We start from the raw sequence: 26,845 nt of genomic DNA on the forward strand, positions 1-26,845 counted from the left end.
CAGTTTATCCACTTTAGAAGCCTTCACTAATTTATGAGATTGTATTACACAAGTTTGTGTTCTCAAACCCATACCGTTATTATACAAAATAGGAACAATATTATGTGCCTGTTAAGTTCCCAGGCTAACCAACTGAGATACATTCATAACCTAATGTTGCTGACCTCTGATATTAACTATACTGACTTAAAATTCTAGCACCTGGGAGCAGTACAGGAGAGAGTAGGAGAAAGAGAAGAGCTTTCTTTCTTTGCTAGCTACTAATGTATGAACAGCGGAAATGCTTTCACTTTCCCAGAGTTGCTTAAAATTTTAAATTTAAAAATATTAAACTCTAAAGAATCATTGGTAGAATTTCAGCCAATGTGGTTTAGACATTTAAGGGAGAGATATTTTTGCCTTGGACTCAGTTCAGTTTTACAAATCCCTAAATTCAATTTTATTCAGTATTACTTCTAATTACTTCTTTCTTCTTTTCACATTTGAATATACATATTCTCTAAGTACTATACTTGTACAAAATTGAATAGTTGCTGGTATAGGGAAAGGACCATGATCACAATTTATATTTGTTGATCTTTTGTAATTTGGGGCTGTAATTTGTTTCGGGTGGGAGTGGGGTGTGGAGGTAGATGTATGTGTTGTTTTGTTTTTTCCTGGAAAGATCTTCCATATATTGCTTTGTATGATTTAAATTTTTTTTATTGTAGGTTTATGGTAAATGTACCAGTTCTACAACAATTGAATCAACTTTTACACATCTTGTTTATATTTTTACCCTTTCTGTGGGCGCTCGGGACTCTGCCCCCACCTGATGCGCTTTTCTTATGGGCAATGGAGCAGGTTTTAGAGTTTGGCCTTGGAGGCTCATCTGTGTCAACCCACCTATGGTAATTATTTTAAATATTGAAGTTATATGTAACTCATTCTTAAAGAACATTTTTTCTTTTCAAGCAAATCTTTTTTTTTTCCTCTGCAGGTTATTAATAATGTTCTTCATTTCTGCTGGAACAGCTGTAACATCGTATTTCATTCCCAGCACTGTTGGTGTGGTTCTTTTCATGACTGGACTTGGGTTCTTACTGAGTCTTAATCTAAGTAAGATAGGTTTTGTCTTCAAACTCAACGTGATCAGACACAGAGTTGGAACCAAATCTAAGACTTTACCCAATTGTTCAGAAAAACAGTTTACTTGGAAGGAATACCTTTTCTACATCATTGTGTTAGTCTTGGCTCTCTTAGAAACTGGTTTGTTGCATCATTTTGCTGGTTTCTCACAGATTGCCAAAAACAGTCCCCAGGCTATTCTTGGCTATATTTTGATGGTATTATTTATAATACTATGGATACTTAAGGAAATTCAAAATGTCTATATCTTTGGAATTTTCCGGAACCCCTTCTATCCAAAGGATGTGCAGACTGTGACTTTATTCCTAGAGAAGCAAACAAGGCTCGCGAAGATTGGTGTTGTCAGACGGATTTTGCTAAATCTAGGTAGGAAGATAAAATCTAATAAACTTGTATTATATCTGGGAAGTGAACAAAAATATTATGGAATTCCTGTATTTGTATAATATACTACATACAAGTGTTTATTCTTTCATGTTTTGGGTGTTGTTTTTTTTTTTTTGGTTAGTTGCTTAAATGTGCTCATAAAAATACTCATACTGACCAAAATAAAATATGGTGGAAGGTGTTATTTTGCCTTCATTAAATTTGTTTTTTTGTTTGTTTGTCTTAGTGTCACCTTTTGCTATGATAGCATTTCTTTCATTGGACAGTTCCTTGCAAGGGCTTCACTCTGTGTCTGTCTCCATTGGATTCACAAGAGCTTTTAGAATGGTAATCCTAATATGCGTTTAGTAGTATTTTCCTATTTTCAAATTTAATTATAATTTTATTTACTCTCACAGTTTACTTAGATTATAAAATTCTGCCTAATAAAGTAAATTTGTGTACTGCAGGTATGGCAGAATACAGAAAATGCTTTATTGGAGACAGTCATTGTATCAGCAGTGCATTTGTTGATCTCTAGTACAGATATATGGTGGAACAGAAGCCTGGATACAGGAATCAGACTCTTACTGGTAAATATGTTTTTTAACAGCTTTAATGAGATGTATTTCATACACCATAAAATCAGTCACTTAAAAAGTATAAAGTTCTGTGATATATATTCAGAACTTTGCAGCCATCACCACAATCTAATTTTAGAACATTTTCAGCATCCCAAAAAGAAACCTCATACACATTCATAGTCATTCCCCATTCCCACTCTCCAATCTACCCACCCATCACTCCAGCCCCAGAAACCATTAATCTACTTTCTATCTTTAAGGATTCGCCTATTCTGGACATTTCACATGAATGAAATTATATACTATATAGTCTTTTGCATCTGGCTTCCTTCACTTAACGTGTTCATGTTTCATCTGTGTCGTAGCATGTATCAGTATTTTATTCTTTTTTATTGCTGACTAATGTTCCATTATGTGGATATATCACATTTAATTAATTCACTCATTAGGTAATATTTCTACTTTTTGACTATTATGAATAATACTGCTATGAACATTCATGTACAAGTTTTTATATGGACATGTGATTTCTCTCAAATATGTTTACCTAGGTCTGGAATATCAGTTATTTATGAATTTTATGTTTTAATATTTTCAGGGTATTGCCAAATATTTTTCCAAAGTGATTGCACCATTTTACATCTCACCAGCAATATATGAGGATTCTAATGTCTCTGCATTCTCACCAAGAGTTGTTGTCTGACTTTTTCATCATAGCATTTTTATGGGTGTGAGCTGCAATCTTCATAATTTTGATTTGCATTTCTCTGAGTGCTTATGATGCATATTTACATATGTTTACGGGCCATTTGTGTATATTTGGGTGGGGAATGTGTATTCAAATTCTTTGTCCATTTTTACTTGGGTTATATATCTTTTTATTGTTAAGTTTAAGAGTTCTTTGTATATCCTGGATCCAAGTTCCTTGACAGATATGTGATAAGCAAAAATTTTCTGCCATTCTTAGGTTATCTTTAGCTTTTTTGATAATGTCCTTTGAAGCAAAAGAGTTTTGATTTTGATGAAGTTCTGGCTGAAAGGTGTAGCTCAATTGGTAGAGCACATGCTCAGCATGCAAGAGGTCCCAGGTTTAATCCCCGATATCTCCTCCAAGCAGACATCAATGAAAAAACCCAATTACCTGTCCCTATGAATACAAATAATTTTGATGAAGTTCGGTTTATCTTTTTTTGTTGTTGTTGCTTGTATTTTTGGTTTCATATCCAATAAACATTGCCTTTTCCAAGATCATAAAGATTTACTATGTTTTCTTCTAAGAGTTTTACAGTTTTAGCTCTTAGATTTGGGTTTATGATCTACTTGGAGTTAGTATTTGTATATAATGTGAGGTCAGGTTCCAAATCCATTCTTTTGTATCTGGATTTTCGATTGTTCCAGCACCATTTATTGAAAAAAAAAATTCTTCCCTCAATGACTTTTTTTGTCACCCTTGTCAAAAATCAAAGAACAAATGTAAGGGTTTATTTCTGGACTCTCTTTTTTTTTTTTTTTTCATTCATCTATATGTGTATCCTTATGCCAGTACTATACTGTCTTGATTGTAGTTTTGTAGTAGGTTTTAAAATTGGGAAGTAGTTTTTAAAACTGTGAGTCTTACGAGTTTGTTGTTCTTTTTCAAGATGGTTTTGACTATTCTGGTACCCTTACATTACCATAGAAATATTGATTTTGGCTTCTCACGTTTCCCAAAAAGATATCTAAGACTTTGATAGGGATTGACTTGAATCTGTAGATCAATTTGGGGAGTATTACTATTTTAAAAATGTTAATTCTTCCCATTCATCTAAGTGACATGTCTTCACATTTAATTATACCTTCTTTAATTTATTTCACCAGTGTTTTATAGTTTTCACTTCACACATTATTAAATATTAGCCCTAAGTATTTTTTTCTTATTTGATGATATTATTAATGGATTGCTTTCTTAACTCATTTTTTGGGTTGTTTATTGCTCAAGTATAGAGGGATTGATTTTTTTAATGTTAATCTTATATCCTGAAACCTCACTGAAGTATTTTATTGTTTCTAATAGGTTTTTAGTGGATTTCTTCAGATGTTCTGTATATAAGTCATGTCATCTACAAATTAGATATAGAAAAGATAAGTTTTGCTTTTTCCTTTCCAACCTGGATGTCTTTCATTTCTTTTTCTTACATAATTGCCCTGGCTAGAACCTCCAGTGTAACATTGAATAAAAGGGTAAGAGTGGACATCTTATGAGGAAAGCATTTAGTCTTTCTCCATTAAGTTGATGCCAGTCTTTTACCATTAAATGTGATATCAGCTCTGGGCTTTTTGTAGATGCTCTTTCTCAAGGAGGAAGTTCCCTTCTGTTCCTCATTGAGTCTTTTTATCATGACAGGTGTTGGGTTTTGTCAAATGCCTTTTCTGTGTCTATTGAAATGGTCATGTAGTTTTGGTTCTTTAGTCTATTAACATGGTGTAATACATTGATTTTCAGTTCTTAAACCCATGTTGTATTCCTGGAATAGATCTCACTCAGTCTTGTTGTAGTCTTGTTTATATGTTGTAGGATTCAGTTGGTTAGTGTTCTGTTGAGAATTCTTGTGTGGTATATATATCTGTAGCTTTCTTTTCTTTTTATATCTTTGATTTAGATATCAAAATAGCACTAGCCTCATAGAATGAGTTGGGAATTTTATATCAATTCTTAAATGTTTGTGGTATTTAGTATATATCATAAATATCTTATAGTATAGGTATTTTGTAGTATGGAAGCCAACTGGGCCTCAGCTTTTCTCTTTGGGTAGCTTTTAAAGTACTAATTCAGTTTCTCTACTTGTTATAGGTTTATTCAGATTTTCTATTTCTTTTTGAGTCGGTTTTGATAATTCATGTCTTTCTAGGAAGTTGTCAGTTTCTTCTAAGTGATCTAATTTATTGGCATACTGTTGTTTGTGGTATTCTCTTATAATCCTTTTTATTTTTTCCTTAAGATTGGTGGTAATGTTACCTCTTTCATTCCTGATTTTAGTCATTTGAGTTTTCTGTGTATTTTTCTTGGTCACTCTAGCTAAAGGTTTGTCACTTTTGTTGATCTCATTGATTTTCTCTATTTTTTAAATTCTCTATTTTATTAATTTTTGCTCTAATCTTTATTATTTCCTTACCTCTGCTTACTTGAGATTTAGTTTTGTAGTTTTTGTTTTGTAGTTTTTCTAGTTTCCTAAAGTGGAAGATTAAGTTACTGGTTTAAGATCTTTCTACTCCTTTAATATTGGCATTTATAGCTATAAATTTCCCTCTGAGCACTGCTTTAGCTATATCATAGGTTTTGGTATGTATTTCATTAATCTCAAAATATTTTCTTATTTATCTTGTGATTTCTTCTTTGTCCCGTTGGTTATTTAGGAATGTGTCTTTTAATTTCCAGATTTATTTCTGTTGTTGATTTAATTCGGTTTTGATTGAAGAACATACTTTACATGATTTGTATAAATATACTTAGCATGACTTCAGTCTGTTGAGGTTTGTCATATGACACAATATCTATTTCTTAATCAGTAAAATACTCTCTAAAATAAGGATAAATTGAGGATAGTCTCTTAACTGTTTACTATTTCTGGATCTCATGACTTAATTAGCATGTAATGCCAAGCTTAATCAACCTTAAGATAAACATAGCACTCTGTCAGTTCTCTTTTGTACTACTTTTTTTTTTTGAAGAGCCCAAACTTTAAAAAATGTAGTTTCATTTATTAATTGTGAGATTGGAGAAAATTATAACAAAGAATCTCAAATAAGGGCTATTTTATCAAAAATATTAGCACAATAATAAAATTATACAGTTGTTCTTATATGATCTTGAAAATTCATGAAAAGTCTTTAAGAATAAAAAAGACATTTTTATGTCTCTACAGGTTGGTATCATGCGTGATCGTCTGATTCAGTTCATCTCTAAATTGCAGTTTGCTGTGACTGTGCTTTTGGCATCATGGACAGAGAAAAAACGTAGAAAATCAACCACCACTTTATGTATACTCAATATTGTCTTCTCTCCATTCGTGTTGGTCTTAATAGTTTTTTCTACACTACTCTCATCTCCCTTACTCCCTCTGTTCACCCTTCCTTTGTTCTTGGTGGGGTTTCCTCGACCTGTTCAGAGTTGGCCAGGAGTAGTGGGCACAACAGCCTGTGTGTGTGCAGATACAGTGTACTACTACCAGATGGTCCCTAGTTTGACCACTGCACTACAGTCTGCAATGGCGGCTGGAAGTTTAGGTAAGTAAATGAGCCGTGCTTAAGAAATCCTCATTAATGTATTTAAAATACAAAAGGATGAACACACAAAAGAACAGTCTTGATCCACCTATTATACAGATTCTAATACTTTTGATGTGTAGGCAGAAGGACTAAATATAAAGTAGAAGTATAATCTCCTACTCCTTATTTTGAGGTAAATAAAGTTATAAAATAAAAATACTAAGGGAAAATTTCATTAGGGTGATTTAACAAATTTTAAAAAACATTTTCTTGAATAAAATCAGGTGATAGTCCCACTATGAAACATGAAAACCCTTTATCTCCCCAAATTTCCATGAATTTGTAATGAGCTCATGCCAAGTAGATGGAATAGCTTAGACCCACTGAGAGTGAAAACAAGCATTATATAATATCACTGAAATGCTTAAGGTAATTTGCTTGTATCTTATTAGTTACTGTCCAGCAACTTAAGCAGTCTGATAAGATCAGAGGGCAGGTAACATAAAAACTTTGGTCAATGATCAGTAGCCTCCCAAATGAAGGGCTGTGCGAATATTAACAACATTTTTGATGAGAATGAATTTATTTTATGGTAATTATAATTTTGTGATAATCTTATAATTTCATCATATACTAACTGTAAATTTATATTGTACTTCCCAAGATTGGTTTTAGATAAGGTACAAGCTGATGACAATAGTGTGTTGTCTCCCACCATGTGCCTTAGCCCCTGAAACTTGTTTAATTATGTCCAGTGTCTTCCTGGCAAACTTATTCCTGGCAGAGTAGCAATTTAAAATTAGAATTTTAATGAAATATTTATTGGGGTTGAACTTTTCTAATTATCTATTATGTGAGATAATTTAGGAAGAACTTTTATTTTTGTAGTATAAATTTTTATAAATAATCATTTCCCTTTCTTAAAGGAAATATTCTACACTTCTAATACTTTTATCCAGCTCTAGTTAATTTTTATTATATAGTGCAATGCTACTTTTTAAAATATCTGTAAGTTTTAACTCACATCTGAAATAATAAATATCTTAGTAATGAGGTAGAAATTATACTTTATTATCCAATCAATTATATTCAATCAAGAAGTGTGTTATAAAGTATTTCCTGGGGGAAAAAAAAGTGAGGTAACATTTCACACACATGTGATTGGCAAAAAAGACTGACATTAACAAGTATTGGTACGGGAATGGGGAACAGGAACTCTCAAACCCTGCAAGAAGGTAATGTGTAAACTCATACAGCCACAGAGAAAAGTAAACTTAATAGTCTGTAGTAAAGATGTACATATCCCATAGCCTAGGGATTCTAGTTTTAGATTCCGTGATGCAGTGATTCCAGTTCTAGAGAAACTCTTACACATGTGTTTTTGGAGGGCCCCCAAACCATTTCCATTTTGATGATTTTCTAGGAGGACACACAAGACTCAGCATATAGTTGTACTCATAGCTAAGATTTATTAGGGCAAAAGGATGCAGAGCAAATACAGCAAAGGAGAAGTCACATGGGATGAGAGACTGGCTGAAAACTTCCAGGTGTCCTCTCCCAGTGGAGTCACATACAGCATGCTTAATGCCCCAGCAACTGATTGTAACAGTATGTGTGAATACGTTGACTACCAGGGAAACTTATTTGAGACTCACTGCCTAAGGCTTGTTTGTATTGAGGAGTTGATCAGTAGGCACCCTCTGCCTGCCACATACCAAAATTCCAGAATCCCAAAAAGAAAGCAAGTATTCAGTATGAACTATATTCTTTGCAGAAACAGTTTAGGCACAATGAGAGATTGTTTATCAGTTAGGGTGGTGTGAACGGTCTTGAAATTCAAATTTCCAGTTGCCAGCCAAGAGCCAACTTTGTAAGCAGGCCTTTCAAAGGACAGCAATCAGTTCTGCTGTGTTAACTCTTTTTTGCATAATATGTTGTACAAGCAGACTTGCACAAAGATAATTTATACATCATTATTTATAACAGTGAAAAATGAAACATCTGAAATGTTTAAGTTAGAGAATGAATATTTAAATTCAGCTATATTCAGACAGTGAATTCTCAGTGCAGTTACAATGAATGACTGAGCTGTTTGTCGTTGACATAATGTCTCAGAGACATAATGTTGAGAAAAAAACTAAGTTTTAAGAGTATTTGTACAGTGTGGTAGATAACATTTTATGTAAATTTTTAACACCATAAAACATTTGTATATGCTTGTATATAAAAATATCCAAAATGTTTTAAGTCATTAATATGAAGTTGGCTTATATATATTTAATATGTTTTCCTAATATATTTAACATGTATTTAGGATTTTATATAGCAGGTTCTAAATTGTTGTTTTTTGGAAAATATATCCTTGAATTCTTATATATAGTCACCTATAGATTTTTTTCTTCCAACTGTTCCTGTAAAGAGCTTAATTTAATGCCTCCTTATATGCAATGAATAGTTGTTTTTATTCTTAACATAAAAAGAAGGTAGAAAGAGTTATGAATTAGTTCCCAGTGTGTTATTGATTTTGAAGATTCACATGGCAAAATAAGACAAACTTGAACAATTACTTAACTTTTTTTTTCTAATTTGTTTTAGGTCTCCTCTTACCTGGGTCTCATTACTTGGGCCGTTTTCAGGATCGTTTAATATGGATAATGATTCTAGAATGTGGCTATACTTATTGCTGTATTAACATTAAGGTCAATGTGCATTTGAAACCTCTCTAGTACATGTTTAAAAATTTTGTTTGTTATGCACACATCACTTAATAGCTCACTTTCAAAAAGTATCTTTTAATTACCTGTGAAAACACCTAGGGATTTTTAAAGTATATTTCAACATGCACATACTGAAAGGCAGACTAGTGTTGATTGTATAATAGAGCATAGTAACAAAGTACACTTGCCCCCTTTTCGTCCAGTTGTATTATTTTTATCCCTGTCTAGTTGAGTGTCTCAAAAATGGGACTCAGTAGTAATATTTTCCTCACTCCTATATCATTTAAGCACTCTCAACTTTATAAAAACCTTCTTTTGACCCCATTGCCCTTACCTGCTAACACTCAGTTTTTCTCCTTCCTATCAGAGCATTTGAGTTGCTTGTATCTCCAATTTCATTTCTCCCATTCTCTCTTTAACTTACTCTAGGTTTTTGACCCTATTACCTATTACTTCACTAAAAACCACTGTTGACAAAGTCTGCAATGGCTGTCACATTGCTAAATCCAGTGGTCAGTTCACAGACCTGACCTTACTTGACTTGTCAGCAGCATTTGACACAACTGATCTCTTCACTTGTTTCACCGGTTAATCCTTGTCAGTCTCCTTTGATGGTTCATTCTCTTTTCCTTGACCTCTTAAATCAGAGTGCCCCAATCCTTGCTGACAATTCCATCCTTCTGGTTGCTCAACTCAAAAACATTTGGGCTTTAGTCCAGTGATATTTGACTCCTTGTTTACTTCTGTACCCCACATCCAATCCAATAAGAAATCCTGTTTACTCTGTCTTTAGGTCGTAGCCTGTGTCCCACTGTTTCTCACCACCCTGCTCTCCACCACCTTAGTCCCTTTCCTGGGTAACTGCAGTGCTTCCTAATTGGACTCCCTGCTTCTACTTCTGCCACCCTACAGCCTATTATCAATCAGAGTGATCTTTAAAATCTTAGTAAGATCATGTTACTTTCCTACTCAAAATTCTACAGTTGATCTCTTCTTTCATTCAGAGTGAAAGCCAAGGCCCTAAATGGTGAAACTCCCTGTTCCCTCTTTGGTCTCATCTACTACTTGAACTTTCTTACTGTAATCCAATATATTAGCTGTTCCTTCTGCCTGGAACACTCTTCCTTCAGATAACCACAACAGTTAACTCCCTAACCACCTTCAAGGTTTTGCTCAGATGTCACCTTATCAATGAGGTCTACTATGCCCATCCTATTTAAAATTGCATACGCACTCCCATACCTGCTTACACTTCCAGTCCTCCTTGCTTGCTTTACTTTCTGTCTATTTCCTTAGCACTTACACCTTCTAAAAAACTATGTAATTTACTTATTAATTTTATTACTGATTGCCTGTGTCCCTCCACTCTCTAATGTAAATGTCACAAGAGCAGGGATCTCTCTCTCTTTTTGGAGGATATATCCTAAGCCCCTGGAACAGTGCCTAGCACATAATAGGCCCTTAATAAATATTTGTTGAGTGAACAGTGAATGAATGAATTTTTTTGTCTTAGCACAGATTGGATAAAATTGCTGGTAACTAAAAAGCTTTTCCTTTAGTCCAGTGGTTCTCCAAATGCAGTCTCCCAGATTAGTAATATTGACATCTCCTGGGAACTTGTTAGAAATGGAAATTCTTAGGCCTCACCCTAGATGTACTGAATCGGAAACTCTGGGGGAGTGTCCAGCAATCTGTGTTTTAACAAGCCTTCTGGTAATTCTGACTCACCTAAAGCTTGAGAACTACTGTTCTAGTCTAACATGCTTAAGTAGGAGAAGGCAAAACAAAAAATCCTGAAAAATTTAGAGGATGTTTTCATTGCTTAATTTAGTTCTGTTTTTTAAATGGTATAGTTTTATAATACCTAGTAATGTGAGACCTTTATTGATCTTTTGTGCTCTGTGACATTTGTTGTATGAACACAAATGGTGGCAGTCTTTTTTTTTTTTTACTTTTTTGGACATAGGCTTGCTTAGCTACTACTAACATTTATATAATACTTTAAAATTTACAGAGGACTTTAATTACTATCTTCATAACCCTATGTACTAGGATTACTTTTCTTTGAAAGAGAAGCAAAAGGAATGTTAGAGGATAAGTGATCTACTCAAGATTGTGTACTAGAATCTGGTAGAGCCATGGTTTAAAAGCAGGTTCTGATATCACATTCCATGTTCTTTCCCTGGATCATAATACAACCTAAAAGCCTTGTCTTTTATTAAAGACACTGGTAGTTTTATAAAAATGTATAAATAAATAAACAATAATTATAATAATAATAATAGTAAACAGTGACCTGGCATATCCTCTTCAAGTGATTCATTCTAGGGAAGAAATCAAAATGTGTTTAAAATTTATGTAAGAACTTATTCATAATATTCATTCTTTCAACATACATTTGTTCCATACTTCACTGTTTGCCAGGTACTGGTTTAGGTACAGAGGATATAGTAGTAATCAAAAGAGAGCTGTTTATGTAGTTGGAGGAGATTGACAATAACCAAATACATAAACCTTTATTTTTTTTTTAAAGACCAGAAGAGAGAAATGGTTAAATAAATTATGGCATATCCATACCATAGAATAATGCTCTCATATAATGCAGGATGGAAAGGATACAAACCTGTGCATATTGTGTAACTCCAATTTTGCTTCCCCCTCCAATTTTTTACAATTTAAAAAAATTTTTAAAAGTGTGATTCAACCTTGACTATAGATATAGTCTTATAATTATCATCATGCATTAAAATTGTTTTATCAATTTCTAGTAGTTTTTATATTATTCTTCATCTCTGTAACCAACATCAAATGTATTAAGTGCCATTAAGTTTGAATTAAGGTGTAGCTCTTGTGTTAAAGAATTTTTTTCCATTATATATATTTTTATTATGAGAATCCAATCCATGAGCATTTACAAAACTAGTTAGTTTTCTCTGTGTAGTAAGGGATCATAAGCTTAAGTACTTCCTTATTTCCTCTTTAGGGGTTAGAATTGCAAGAGACTTCCTGTCATACTGCTGAAGCTCGAAGAGTTGATGAAGTTTTTGAAAGTGCCTTTGAGCAAGAAGAATATGCAAGAGTATGTTCCATAAATGAACACTTCGGAAATGTCTTGACACCCTGTACTGCTTTGCCAGTGAAACTGTATTCTGATGCCAGGAATGTCTTGTCTGGCATAATTGATTCTCATGATAACTTAAGAGAATTTAAAGGTGACCTTGTTAAAGTACTTGTGTGGATACTTGTTCAGTACTGTTCCAGAAGGTCCAGCATGCAGGAGAATGTTCACAAAATTGAAAATAAAGGGAAAGCATCTCTAATAGTTCTGCCTGCTTTGAATACTCCACCGCAAACTGAATCCCCAGAAGACACAGACAGTTTAAATTCAGAAACTTTGGATGACTGGTCTGATGATGTTTTTGGTGAAGAGCCAACTATCAAAAAAGGAAGAGAAAAAGATCAGTTGAAAATTTTGCCAGGTATAAATTTGCCTATTCCAGGATCAGTAGAATCACAGAGGGTTGGTAATCATTCTACAGGCACAGTTACTGAAAATAGTCTTTATAAAGCAATTGTATTGGGATACCCTGCTATTGACAAAGGAAAACAAGAAGACATGGCATACATCCCTCTCATGGAGTTCAGTTGTTCTCATTCCCACTTGTTAAGCTTACCTGAAGAGTGGATGTCTAACTGTTTGCCTAATTCCAAAGTGAAGGAGATGAGCTCATTATTTCCGGAAGACTGGTACCAGTTTGTTTTAAAGCAGTTGGAATGTTTCCATTCAGAAGAAAATGCCTCAGTTGTCGTGGAAGAAATTGCAAAGGACAGAGTTTTAAAAGACTTTTATGTTCATGCAGTAATGACTTGTTATTTTAGTTTATTTGGAGTAGACAATATGATTCCTAGTCCTGGTCATATATTGAGAGTTTACAACGGTGTTTTGCCTTGGTCTGTTGCCTTGGATTGGCTCACAGAAAAGCCAGAATTGTTCCAACTAGCACTGAAAGCTTTCAGGTAATTCTTTTTGATTACATGCAAGTTGAAATATTGGCTGGAAAATGTTGATTTTTTTTTATAACCTAGGGGATACTCCTTCATTTCTAATTTTAAAATCACTTCCCTAAAAATGTAAAATATGTTTTGTGTAAGAAGTACACTTTGTTTTGAACTTCCTTTTTTTTTTATGTGGAGAACCTATTTTTCATATTGCTTACTAGATTTCTTCCCTTTAACTCTACCATTTCTCTCTGATCTTTTTTTCTGAAATGTGTATGATTTTACTTCAGTGTCTTATAAAAATACTGATTGAACAAAATCTATTCATCTATAAGGTTGATTTTTAGAATTCTAAAATTCTCTGTTTCTCCATTATTTAGGTATACTCTGAAACTCATGATTGATAAAGCAAGTTTAGGTCCAGTAGAAGACTTTAAAGAGCTGACTAACTGCCTTGAAGAATATGAAAGTGACTGGTATATTGGTTTGGTATCTGATGAAAAGTGGAAAGAAGCAGTTTTACAAGAAAAACCTTACTTGTTTTCTCTGGGGTATGATCCTCATATGGTAAGGTTAAAAATGTGTTTTTGAATGATTTTTATATATTAACCTTAAAGAACAGAAATCATTTATAAGGTATTTGATCTAAGTTATAGAGATATAATATTCTACTTATGGATATAGTAATTATAATATTAAGGCATTTGTAATCAAGACTTTATGGTCAACATAACCCAGTCCTAGAATGACTGATTATTTACTTTGCAAACCTAATAAGTGCCAATTAAGAATGCTGTATAGCCATTGTGCAATAACTAAGCTATAAGATAGTCAAGTAAATGTAATCTGCTATATAGCATATTTGACTAGATGGATTATAGTTATGACAGTATAAAGTGTATGAATTATCAATTTGGGTTTGACTCCTAGAAGAAAAATTAATTTATAAGTGGCAAAGTATTTCTCTTGCTGACATTCATGCTTTGAAGCAGATCTGACTTGTGAAAATATAGGAAGACTCTAAATAAGGAATGACTTTTTAAAGATTAAGTACTATTCTCGTTGCATTTAAAATGTCATTGAGTGTATGCAATATGAAAGATTCAGTGTTACAGGCTTATTGTGGGTTCTGTGTCTGGTATTACTGCAAATGCTCTTCCCAATGAAAATGATGAAAGTTATTTTTAAAAGATAACAATTTGCAGTCTTGGAAATGGTCCTAAAGGCATATAGCAAGTGAAAAAACATTTATTCAAGAAAATCTACTAAAACCTAGGAAGAACAGTTAGAGACTGTATTATTGAACAACACTTATGCCTTCCCAGCTCAGCAAGGCAGAAACTCCACTCAGAATGGTATTGCCAAGAACACAGGGCTCCCTCTCCCCTCAATTCCCAGTTGGAGGACTATTTACCTAAAAGAGGAAGGACATCAGAACTTCTCATCTTACTCCTACCTGCCTATTGTGAGACTTGTTTCTAAACATGTGTAGTCAAGAGGTGGGAACTCCCTTCTGGCCACCCCAACTTGTTGGATGGAGGCTTTAACTGGGCATGGTTCCAGTGAGAATAGTGGGGCTCTGATGCCCCTTGCCTACCTGTAAGGTGAAGGTTGCACACTGGGAGAGGCAAGCCAAGAAGACCTGAGTTTACTGCTCCTCTTCTACCAAACACGTAAGTCCTAAAGCACAGGTGTCACTCAGAGAGAAGTAAGCCATTGTCTTACCCCCCAGTTACAGAGCTCTGGCTCAGAGATTTTGCCCACTAGAAGAAGCAAACCATTTGAAGAAAAAAAGAGAAAAGCTCCAGATCTCTTTCCAGAGGAAGTGACATTTGCACATAGTGTGGACCCACCGAAGCTTAAGATGTTCTCAAAAACAGTGGCTGTTGTGGTAAAAAGTGGTTAGAGGCAATTGGTAAAATCACTTGAGATCCAAGTTAAACTGTAGGCTAGAGAGATTAACAGAGAGAACCAGGGAAAGAAATAGCAGAGAAGAGCCCTCCAGGGGTCAAAACAAACTTCAAACATTGACCTCCAAAACTATTCTTTCAGAGGAGCCCAAATTTAATTGGATCAGCTTTTGGAGCAATTTAGGTCGCAGGTCATTGTAGAAAATGTAGAGCCACCAGCTAGGTGTGACTATTTAAAAAAGGAGAACTCTGCCAAAATCACTGCCGTCTCATTGTAACTGTGGGCATTCACAAGGCTGCACTCCCTGAGAAACAGTATCAGAGACTTTCTCATTTGGGGGGAGATAGGGATTAACTTCACTAAAGTCATCCAGCCATTCACCAAGTAAATATGCAAATAACAATAACAAGGCCTGGGATAGGTCAGTACCCAGAATTGCTAGAGTGTTATCTAAAATGTTCAATTTTCAACAAAAATTATGAGACATGGGGAAAGACACAGGAAAGTCTGACACATACACAGGGGAAGTGAGGTGGGGTGGGACAGGTGACGGAAATGGCCTGTGAGAGTGACCAAATGTCAGATTGAACAAAGATTTCAAAGTAACCATTATACGTATGTTCAAAGGACTGAAGGAAATCCTGATTAAAGAACTAAACAAAGTGGGAAACACAGTGAATATAGAGGGAATCAACCTCAACATAATAAAGACCATATGTGACAGCCCACAGGTAACATAATACTTGTCAGTGAGAAGCTGAAAGCTTTTCCTCTAAGATCAGGGACAAGACAAGAATACCCACTCCCATCCCTTTTATTCAGCATAGTTTTGGAAGTCCTAGCCAGAGCACTTAAGGCAAGAAAAAGAAACAAAAGCATCCAGATTAGAGAGGAAGAAGTAAAACTGTCACTATTTGCGGAAGATGTGATATTATATATAGAAAATCTTATACACTAATCACAAATGATCAGAAAGAGAAATCAAGAATACAGTCCATACAAAAGGCACATGAAAAAATGCTCAATATCACTAATTATCAGAGAAATGCAAATCAAAACTACAATGAGGTATCACCTCACACCAGTCAGAATGGCCGTCATTCAAAAATCCACAAATGACAAATGCTGGAGAGGCTGTGGAGAAAGGGGAACCCTCCTACACTGCTGGTGGGAATGCAGTATGGTGCAGCCACTATGGAAAACAGTGTGGAGATTCCTCAGAAGACTAGGACTAGACTTACCATATGACCCAGGAATCCCACTCCTGGGCTTGTATCCAGAAGGAACCCTACTTCAGGATGACACCTGCACCCCAATGTTCATAGCAGCACTATTTACAATAGCCAAAACATGGAAACAGCCTAAATGTCCATCAACAGGTGACTGGATAAAGAAGAGGTGGTATATTTATACAATGGAATACTACTCAGCCATAAAAACCAACAACATAATGCCATTTGCAGCAACATGGATGCTCCTGGAGAATGTCATTCTAAGTGAAGTAAGCCAGAAAGAGAAAGAAAAATACCATATGAGATCACTCATATGTGGAATCTAAAAAACAAAAACAAAAACAAAAACAAACAAACAAACAAAAACAAAGCGTAAATACAGGACAGAAATAGACTCACAGACAGAGAATACAGACTTGTGGTTGCCAGGGTTGTGGAGGGTGGGAAGGGATAGACTGGGATTTCAAAATTGTAGAATAGATAAACAAGATTACACTGTATAGCACAGGGAAATATACACAAAATGTTATGATAACTCACAGAGAAAAAAATGTGACAATGAGTGTGTATATGTCCATGAATGACTGAAAAATTGTGCTGAACACTGGAATTTGACACAACATTGTAAAATGATTATAAATCAATAAAAAATGTTAAAACAAAACAAAACAAAACAAAAGAATACAGTCCATATATAATTGCATCAGAAAGAATAAAATACCTAGGAATAAATTTTTTTTTTTTGGTAAGTTTGTACCTCAGTCTCCCTCACCTATTTCTTTCTTCCTTCTATCCCCTTCCTCTCCTCCCTTTCCTTTGGGAAGCACTTGTTCATTTCCTATGTCTATAACTCTTTTTCTGTTTTGTTTTTTAGATTTCACATACAAGCAAAATTGTACAGTATTTGTCTTTGTCTGACATTGCACTTAGTATAATAGCCTCTAGATTCATCCATGTTGTTGGATGGAAAGATTTTATTCTTTTTTATGGCTGATTAATATTCCATCGTGTATATATACCATGTCTTCCTTATCCAGTCATCTGTTGATAGGCACTTAGGTTGCTTCTGTAGCTTGGCTATTATAAATAATGCTGCAGTGAACATAAGGATGCATATATATATTTTTTTCTAATTAGATAAATACCCAGGAATGGAATTGTTGGGTCATATGTAGATCTATTTTGAATTTTTTGAGGGACCTTCATACTATTTTCCATAATGGTTGCACCAATTTACATTCTCACAAACAGTGTACAAGGGTTTCCTTTTCTCCACATCCTCACCAACACTTGTTATTTATTGTCTTTTTGATAATAGCCATTCTGACAGGTGTGAGAGGATATCTCATTGTGGTTTTGATTTGCATTTCTCTGATGATCAGCAGTGTTGAGTATCTTTTCATGTACCTGTAGGTTATCTGTATGTCTTCTTTGGAAAAACATCTATTCATGTCCTCTGCTCATTTTTAAATTGATGTTGAGTTGTATGAGTTCTGTGTATATTTTGGACATTAACACCTTATCAGACATATTACTTGCAAATATCTTCTGCCATTCAGTAGGTGGCCTTTGCATTTTGTGAGTTTCCTTTGCTGTTCAAAAGCTTTTTTAGTTTGATGTAGTCCTAGTTGTTCACTTTTGTGTTTGTTTCTCTTGTGTAAGGAGACATATTCAAAAAAAAAAAAAAACATTACTAAGACCAATGTCATAGAGCTGACTGCCTATGTTTTCATCTAGAATTTTTATGATTTCAGGTCTTCTGATTAAGTCTTTCATTTATTTTGAATTTACTTTTGTACATGGTGTGAGAGAGTGGTCTAGTTTCATTCATTTGCATGTAGTTGTCCAGTTTTCCCAACACCATTTATTGAAGAGGCTGTCTTTTTCCTACTGTATATTTTTGCTTCCTTTATCATAGATTAATTGCCCACATAAGTGTGGGTTCCTTTCTGGGCTCTCTGTTCTGTTCCATTGATCTGTGTGTCATTTTTGTGCCAATACCATACTTTTGATTACTGTAGCTTTAGTATATATTTTGAATTCAGGGAACATGATACCTCTAGCTTTATTTTTCTTTCTCAAGATTGTTTTCACTATTCAGGGTCTTTTGTGTTTCTGTACAAACTTGGGAATTATTTCTTCTTGTTATGTGAAGAATGCCATTGGTATTTTGATAAGGATTGAATCAGTAGATTGTCTTGAGTAATATGGTCATTTTAACAATATTAATTGTTTCAAACCATGAACATGGTATCTCTTTCCATCTGTTTGTGTCATCTTCTGTTTCTTTCATCATTGTCTTACAGTTTTATGAGTACAGGTCTTTTACCTCCTTAGTTAGATTTATTCCTAGATATTTTATTCTTTTTGATGCAATTGTAAATGGGGTTATTTTCCCCAAAGAAATCTGGGGTGGCAATGCTTTATATCAGACAAAAAAGACTTTAAATCAAAGACTGTAACAAGAGACAGAAGGACATTACATAATGATCAACAGATCAATCCAACAAGACAGTATAACAATTGTAAATATTATGCACCCAACATAGATGCACCTAAATACTTAAAGCAAATACTAACAGACATAAAGTGAGAAATTGACAGTAACACAATAAGAGTAAGGGACTTTAATACCCCACTTACATCAATGGACAGATCATCCAGACAGAAGATCAGTGGGAACCACTGGTCTTAAATAACCCATTAAACCAAATTGGCTTAATAGATATATATATAGAACATTCCATGCAAAAGCAGCAGAATACACATTCTCTTCAAGTGCACATGAAACATTCTCTAGGGTATATCACATGCTAGCCATGAAACAAATCTCAGTACATTTAAGAAAATCAAAATCATATCAGGCTTCTTTTCCAACCATGACACTAGAAGACTAGAAATTAACTACAAGAAAAAAAAGCTACCAAAAAAAAAACAACCCACAAACACCTGGAGGCTAAACTGTATACTACTGAAAAGACAGTGGATCACTGAAGAAATCAAAGAGGAAAAAAAAAACAAAACCTGGAAACAGATGAAAACAAAAACACAATGATCCAAAATCTGTGTGATGCAGTAAAAGCAGTTCTAAGAGAGAAATTTATAGTGACACAAGCCTACTTCAGGGAAGAAGAAAAATCTCACATAAACAATGAGCCTTATGCCTAAAAGAACTAGAAAAAGAAGAGCAAACAAACTGCAAAGTTAGAAGAAAGGGAGGGAGGAAGGAAAATCAGAGCAGAAATAAATGACATAGAGACTTAAAAAAATAATAGAAAAGCTCAATGAAACTTAGGGCTGGTTCTTTGAAAAGATAAACAAAATTAATAAAGCTTTAGCCAGACTCTTTAAGAAAAAGAGAAGGGGCTAAAATCAATAGTCAGAAATGAAAAGGGAGATGTTATAACTGACAACACATAAATACAAAGGATCATAAGAGATTACTGCACATGACTATATGCCAATAAAATGGACAGCCTGGAAGAAATGGACAAATCCTATAAATGTACAATCACCCAAGACTGAACCAGGAAGAAATAGAAAATATGAATAGAATAATTACCAGTAATGAAATTGAATCAGTAATAAAGAAACTCCCAATAAATAGAAGTCCAAGACTAGATGAATTCACAGGTGAATTCTACCAAACATTTCGAGAAGAGTTAACATCTGTCCTTCTTAAATTATTCCAAAAATTGCAAAGGAGCGAGTGCTTCCAAACTCATTCTATGAGGTCACCGTCACCCTGATACCAAAACTAGACAAGGATATCACCAAAAAAAAAAAAAAAAAAAAAAAAGAAGAAGAAGAAGAAAAAAGAAAAAAAGAAAATTATAGGCCAATATCACTGATGAACAAAGATGCAAAAATCCTCAACAAAATATTAGCTAACTGAATTCTACAATGCATTAAAAGAATCATACACCATGATCAAGTGGGATTTACCCAAGGATCCAAGGATGGTTCAGTATCTGTAAATCAATCAATGTGATACACCACATAAACAAATTAAAGAATAAAAATCGTATGACCATCTCAATAGATGCAGAAAAAGCTTTTGACAAAATTCAACATTCATTTATGATAAAAATTCTTAACAAAGTAGGTATAAAGGGAACATACCTCAACATAACAAAGGCCATATATGAGAGGCCCACAGCTAATATCATACTCAATGGTGAAAATATTTCCTGTAAGATCAGGAACATAACAAGTATTCCCACTCTTGCCACTTTTATTCAACATAGTATTAGAAGTCCTAGCCACAGCAGTCAGATAAGAAAAAGAAATAAAAGGAATCCAAGTTGCAAAGGAAGAAATAAAGCTGTGACTGTTTGCAGATGAGATGATCATATACATAGAAAATCCTAAAGGCACCACCAAAAATTTACTGGAACTCATCAATGAATTTGGTAAATTTGCAGCATACAAAATTAATATATATAAATCTGTTGCATTTCTATACACTAACAAAGAACTATGAGAAAGAGAAATTATGGAAACCAAGGAATAAGTTTTTTAAAGGATGTGAAAGATAATAAAAACTATACAGCATGATGAGAGAAGACACAAATAAATGGAAAGATATTCCATGCTCATGGATTGGAAGAATTAACATTGTTAAAACGTTCATACTACCCAAAGTGATCTACAGATTCATTGCCATCCCTGTCAAAATCCAATGGCCTTTTTTACAGAAATAGAACAAACAATCCTAAAATTTGTATGAAACCACAGAAGATCCCAATTACCCGAAGCAATCTTGTGAAAGAACAAAGCTGAAGGCATTATGCTTCCTCATTTCAAACTTTATTACAGAGCCATAGTGATTAAAACAGTGTGGTATTGGCATAAAAACAGACACATAGGTCAGTAAAACAGAATAGAGAGTCCACACATATATGGTCAATTTACAACAAAGGATATGCAGTGGGCAAAGGACAGTGTCTTCAATAAATGGTGTTTGGAAAACTAGACAGCCACATTTGCAAAGGAGTGAAATTGGACCACTGTCTTATACCATACAAAAAAGTTAACTCAAAATGGATTAAAGACTTAAACATAAGACCTGAAACCATAAACTCCTCCTAGAAGAAAACATGGATGGTAACGACTATGTAAACATAGGTAAGCAAAGCCTTAACATCAGTCTTGGTGATGATTTTTTTTTTGAATTTGACAAGAAAAGCAAAAATAAACATGTGCGCCTACTTCAAACTAAAAAGCTTCAGCATAGCAAAGAAAATCATCAACAAATTGAAAAGACAACCTACAAAGTGGGAGAAATATTTGCAAAACATATATCTAATAAGGGATTAATACCCAGTATATAAAAAACTTATATACTTTAGCAGAAAATCAGTCTGATCTTTAAATGGTCAAGGGATCTGAATAGACTGAATCTGCATTTTTCCAAAGAAGATATATAGATTGCCAACAGGTATATGAAAAGATTTTCAACATCACTATCATCAGGGAAATGCAAATCAAAGCCACTGTCACCTCATACCTGTTAGAATGGTTCTTAACAAAAAGACAAGAAATAACAAATGTTGGCTAGGATGTGGAGAAACGGGAATCCTTGTGTACCTTTGGTGGGAATATAAGTTAATGCAGTCACTATGGAAAACAATATGGACATTCCTCAAAAAATTAAAAATAGAACTACCATATATATGATCCAGCAAGTTCACTTTTAAGTGCTTATTCAAAGGAAATGAAAACACTAACTCAAAAAGATACCTGTACCCCCATGTTCATTGCAGCATTATTTATAATAGCCAAGACATGGATACAACCGAAGTGTCACTTATGGATGAATGGATAAAGAAAACACACGCGCACACACACACACACACACACACACTATTACTCAACGATAAAAAAAAAAGAAATCTTGCTATTTGTGACAGCATGGATAAACCTCCTTAGAGGTTTTATGTTAAGTGAAGTAAGTCAGAAAGAAAAAGATAAGTACCATATAATCTCATATGTGGAATCTTAAAAAAAAATTTTTTGTTTAGGACTGGGGGCATTAAGGTATAGGCTAATAGCTAAAGAGCACAGGGTTTCTTTTTGAGGTCATGGAAATGTTCTAAAATTGACTGTGGAGATAGCTGTACATATCTGAATATACTAAAAAGCCATTGAATTGTACATTTTACATCCGTAAATTATATGGGATGTGAATTTTATCTCAGTAAAGCTATTTTTTAAAAAGAGTCTATTGGATGACTGTTCACTGACTAGTAGTTATGACTTATGCATTGCTGAGGCCGGATGGGGTGAGGGAATAGAGAGGAAAGGAGAGAGAAGTGAGTGCAGTGTCTGTCAGGGAACTTTCTTTCTCATACTTACTCAGAGAACTACCGAATAGAAGTGATTCTTGATTCTGAAGACAAGTAACTTGTGTGTACATTTTGATAACACCACTTTCTGTTTGCCTAACTACAATAGAATTTTTCTCTAAGTTTGTATAAAATATAAAGGCCTGAATATTATCTCTCTTATTTTTCACTCCCTCCCACCTCCTTTATTCTTTGCAGGGAGTTTACACTGGGAGAGTACTTACCCTTCAAGAATTACTGATCCAAATCGGGAAGTTAAACACTGAAGCTGTTAGAGGTCAGTGGGCCAATCTTTCATGGGAATTGCTTTATGCCACAAATGATGATGAGGAGCGTTACAGTATACAAGCTCATCCACTTCTCTTAAGAAACCTTACAGTACAAGCGGCTGATCCTCCCCTGGGATATCCAATTTATTCTTCAAAACCTCTCCATATACGTTTGTTTTAGAGCCCATTTTGACTTGTAAATGTATTATCATCAAATGAGATGTTTTTATTTTTTCACTCTAGAAAAGTAACAGTGTGATTCCTCATAACTTCACTGGACTTCCCTCTCTCCTTCCACAAGTCACATGCCTGAGAAAAGCTAAGCTCTGTAAAGTTGATTCTCTTAGATATCTCAGTGGTTTAAAACAACAACAACTTTATGTCTAACATAAAAGTTAGAACTAGTTGGCCAATATTTGTGCCCTATAGATTGTGGTAGGCTTTGGTAAATGTAAAGCATTTGTATGAGATTAGATAGTTTTTTAATGCTTTCTTAAATGTGTGATGATAAGTGACTTGCCTTAGAGGTGTCAACAGCTATGTAATTTTTACATACTTAAAAGATACACATATTGTTTTTAAGATGCTAATGGATCCTATTGAAGGTTACATAATGTATATATATTTATTTCAAATATAATTAAATTTTATAGTATTTTCAAACTTTGTACTGTTATAACATTTAACATGGTCTGAATGTTTTCACATAATCTATGTATTTTCTTTTCTTTACTTCAATTCAAAAATCTTCAAAAATTTTAGTCAAATCTCTTTAAAAAAAATCTTTTTTCTTCCAAGTGTCCTTTTGATACATGTGAAAGGAAAAGAGTTCATCCCATTCATCATGTGAATACTCACAGGATTAGCAACATTAGGGCAATCTGCTTGTGACTATAGAAGCCATTCTTTCAATCTGGGTCCTTCTGCGTTTCTTTTCAACTGAATATACTGCTTCAGTCCTTATCTAATAGGACTACCAGTTACAAGCGTCTTAAGGTATCTAAACTCAAGGCAGAAAGACATGAGAGAAATTTTTTCTTAATGTGATCACTATTTTATTTTCATCCTCTTGCTGCTTAGGAACTTTTTGCATGTTCATCCTAAGGGGGATGAGCAATGAATCTGTGTCATTTGAGACATGAATTTCCTCTACCCCTTACTTTATTTCCACCTTATTTAATCTATAGTAGCCTCCTAGGTTGGTAGTACAGTAGTATATTCTTTTAGAAATTATTGAAATGATTTGAAATGTACCAATTAGGTTTTTATTACTATTATTCCATTTATTTGTTATGTGGAACAGTTCAATACAGCAATGTTAAAGGATAACAACTTTTTGAACTGATTTCAATTAATGAATTCATGAGATTTGTGTGTTAGTCATTTGGGGGAAAGCAATATAGTATAGTTATTAAGATGGTATTACATCTGAGTTTAGATCTCAGGCTTATGATTTACATAACTGTGATTTACTAGCTAGAAAATTATATGTGTGTGTGTATATATATATATATATATATATATATATATATATATATATATGTCACATAGAAGATGTTCTCATATCATTAAAAACACTATCAGTTTTAATGATTGGCTAACATTGACAGATACAACAGTTTATTAGACTATCCCCCCAATACTGGGCATTTTAAGTTGTTTAAAGATTTTCACTATTATAATAATGCCAAGCCATGCTTTCCCTTTACCTTTTATTCTTCTCAAACTGCTCCCATGTCTCTCCATTTCATTCCTGGCCAAGTTTCCTCATCTTCATTCACTTGTCAGACCATTCCAGTCTGGATTCCATCTCTACTATCCCCCCAAATAAAGAAAGTTTTTATTAAGGTCATTATTTACCTTCATATTGTCAAACCAACTACAGTTGACCCTTGAACAATGCAGGTTTGAACTGTGTATGTCCACTTGCATATGGATATTTTTCATTAGTAAATACTAAGGTACTACCCGGTCTGCAGTTGGTTCAATCCATGAATACTATATGTAGATTAACCCCAGTGCTGTTCAAGTTTAAATTGTAGTTACTTTTATATTCTCATCTTACTTATCCTTTTTTCTTCTTTTTTTTTTTTTTTCCTTTCCATTATCTTCATTTTCGTCTCATATCCCTGACTACTCCTTCTCAACCACCTTGGCTGCTTTTCCTTTTCTACCTTAACTCTAAATTTTGGAATTTCTTAACAACTGGTTCAGGCCCCCTCTTCTTATTCTACATTCACAGTGGACAACCTCATTCACTCCCAAGATCTAAAATATCAGCAATAATTTGATGCTGTTCAAACACAGGTACCTAGCTCAGCTTCTCTTAGCATCAAACCTGTATGTGTAACTTATCTCCATCTCCACCAAATTTTCTCTAAAACCAGCTTTTTTGACTTTCACTCTTAGTAGTTCATCGGTAATTCACATCAGGCATCTCATAGAGAACTGGCTGGGCAAAATTATATTTTTAAATCTGCTTAAGATATCAGAGAACCAAGAAGACAGTGAAGAATTACATCACCAAGATCCAAGGTAGAAATGAAACTTAGAGACCTGAGCTCAGCTTTTGAGCTGCTTTTCTTCTAGGAGCATTTGCCAATTCAGGAAGAGGTGGCTGAGAAGATAACTAACATTTTTGGCATCCTAGCTACTAAGTTAGAGGGTTAAAAATTGGAGTTCAGAGCTCTCCAAGGAAGAAGGGACCCTAGTAACTGAGCACACAGTGGATTGGAACCTCAAAGACTACATCCTCATTGTAAGGGTGAACAAAAGAATAGATGCAGTTTGAATCTTTTCAGTCCCTAAAACTGAATTAAGGTGACCCTGGATTTGTAATGTACCTAGCTACTAATCAGAGCAAATGTCAATCTTCTCTGGACCTTTTAAGTTATTTTTATAATTTTTCATATTTATGTTAGACAATCTAAAAGCACCTGAGGAGATAAGACAACATGATCAAAATCCAAGAGAAACAATAGACAATAGGAAGAAACCCATAGGGGTTTATAACTAGAAGTTTATACCTCTTAATCCCTTTCACCTGTTTTGCCCCCAACCCTCCCCACCACACCCAGCCATTTGTTCTCTGTATCTATGCATGCTTTTTATTCTGTTTTGTTTTTTAAACTCCATGTATAAATGAGATGATGTGGTATTTGACTTTGACTTATTTCACTTAGCATATTACCCTCTAGATCCATCCATGTCTCAAGTGGCAAGATTATTTTTATGGCTGAGCAATATTGCATTGTGTACATATGCCACAGCTTTATCCATTCATCAGTGGACATTTAGGTTGCTGCTAAATTTCTCAATCTTGCGTTTTATATCTTTAAAAGTACTAAACATAATTTTCAAGCTTATGTTTAATAACTCCATTATCTGGACCCACTGTGGGCAAAATGACCACTATCCTCTATGCACATAAATTTAAGTGTATGTAAACAGGATTGTGTTATAGTTCATCATTTATTTTTTTCACTCATCACCATGCTTTAGGATATATCCATGTTGCCATGTGTACATTTATTCCATGGCTTTTACTTGCTGTGTCCCATGGTATAACCCCACCATGTACCACCTTCCCAACCTCCTCCACCAAAGTACAGCCACCAGGGTGGCCTCCAACTTCTCCAAAAACTATTCCACAGTTATTTTATGGGTGTTACTTTGCCCATAGCTAAACAGTGAACTGCTTATAAATAAGAACCATGTTTTTCTTCCCCTCTTATACCTCCCTTGACAGTAAACAGTCAAGGAATATTTGATTTTCTTTTGTGGCCTATGCATGTTTTCTCCTGTAAGGTGCTAAAGATTAAAGTAAAATTAATTATAATAACGAAAGTAAGGAGTTGCCAATGGAGTCTTCCTGAACTGAGTTTAACTCAGGCTTTACCTTCTACTAGCTCTGTGACCTTTGGAAAGTTACACTTAATTTACTTTGGGCATTTCTTTATTCACGTATAAAGGTGGATAATACCACCTACCTTAGAGGGCTGTTAGGAGCAATAAGCACCTCAGTACAGCAAATGACATACAATAGGT

The 26,845-nt window shown here is 34.2% G+C and overlaps 1 protein-coding gene across 2 annotated transcripts in view; it reads left to right on the plus strand.

Annotated features, from left to right (window-relative positions):
* The window catches only part of PCNX4 (pecanex 4), a 38,654-nt gene extending 15,225 nt beyond the window's left edge, over nt 1-23,429 (plus strand). Inside the window, exons 3-11 of one of the 2 annotated variants that reach the window (XM_031453800.2) lie at nt 711-890; nt 980-1,494; nt 1,742-1,842; nt 1,965-2,087; nt 5,981-6,341; nt 8,919-9,022; nt 12,024-13,057; nt 13,420-13,606; nt 22,728-23,429. In XM_031453800.2, coding sequence (XP_031309660.1) covers nt 715-890; nt 980-1,494; nt 1,742-1,842; nt 1,965-2,087; nt 5,981-6,341; nt 8,919-9,022; nt 12,024-13,057; nt 13,420-13,606; nt 22,728-22,979 — 2,853 coding nt within the window. In that variant the 5' untranslated portion in view covers nt 711-714 and the 3' untranslated portion in view covers nt 22,980-23,429. The remainder of the gene's footprint in view (nt 1-710; nt 891-979; nt 1,495-1,741; nt 1,843-1,964; nt 2,088-5,980; nt 6,342-8,918; nt 9,023-12,023; nt 13,058-13,419; nt 13,607-22,727) is intronic. The other variant, XM_010976687.3, reaches the window with a different exon arrangement.
* Nucleotides 23,430-26,845: the final 3,416 nt, after the last annotated feature.

This window comes from Camelus dromedarius, chromosome 5 (assembly GCF_036321535.1).
Source record: "Camelus dromedarius isolate mCamDro1 chromosome 5, mCamDro1.pat, whole genome shotgun sequence".
NCBI classification, from domain to species: domain Eukaryota; kingdom Metazoa; phylum Chordata; class Mammalia; order Artiodactyla; family Camelidae; genus Camelus; species Camelus dromedarius.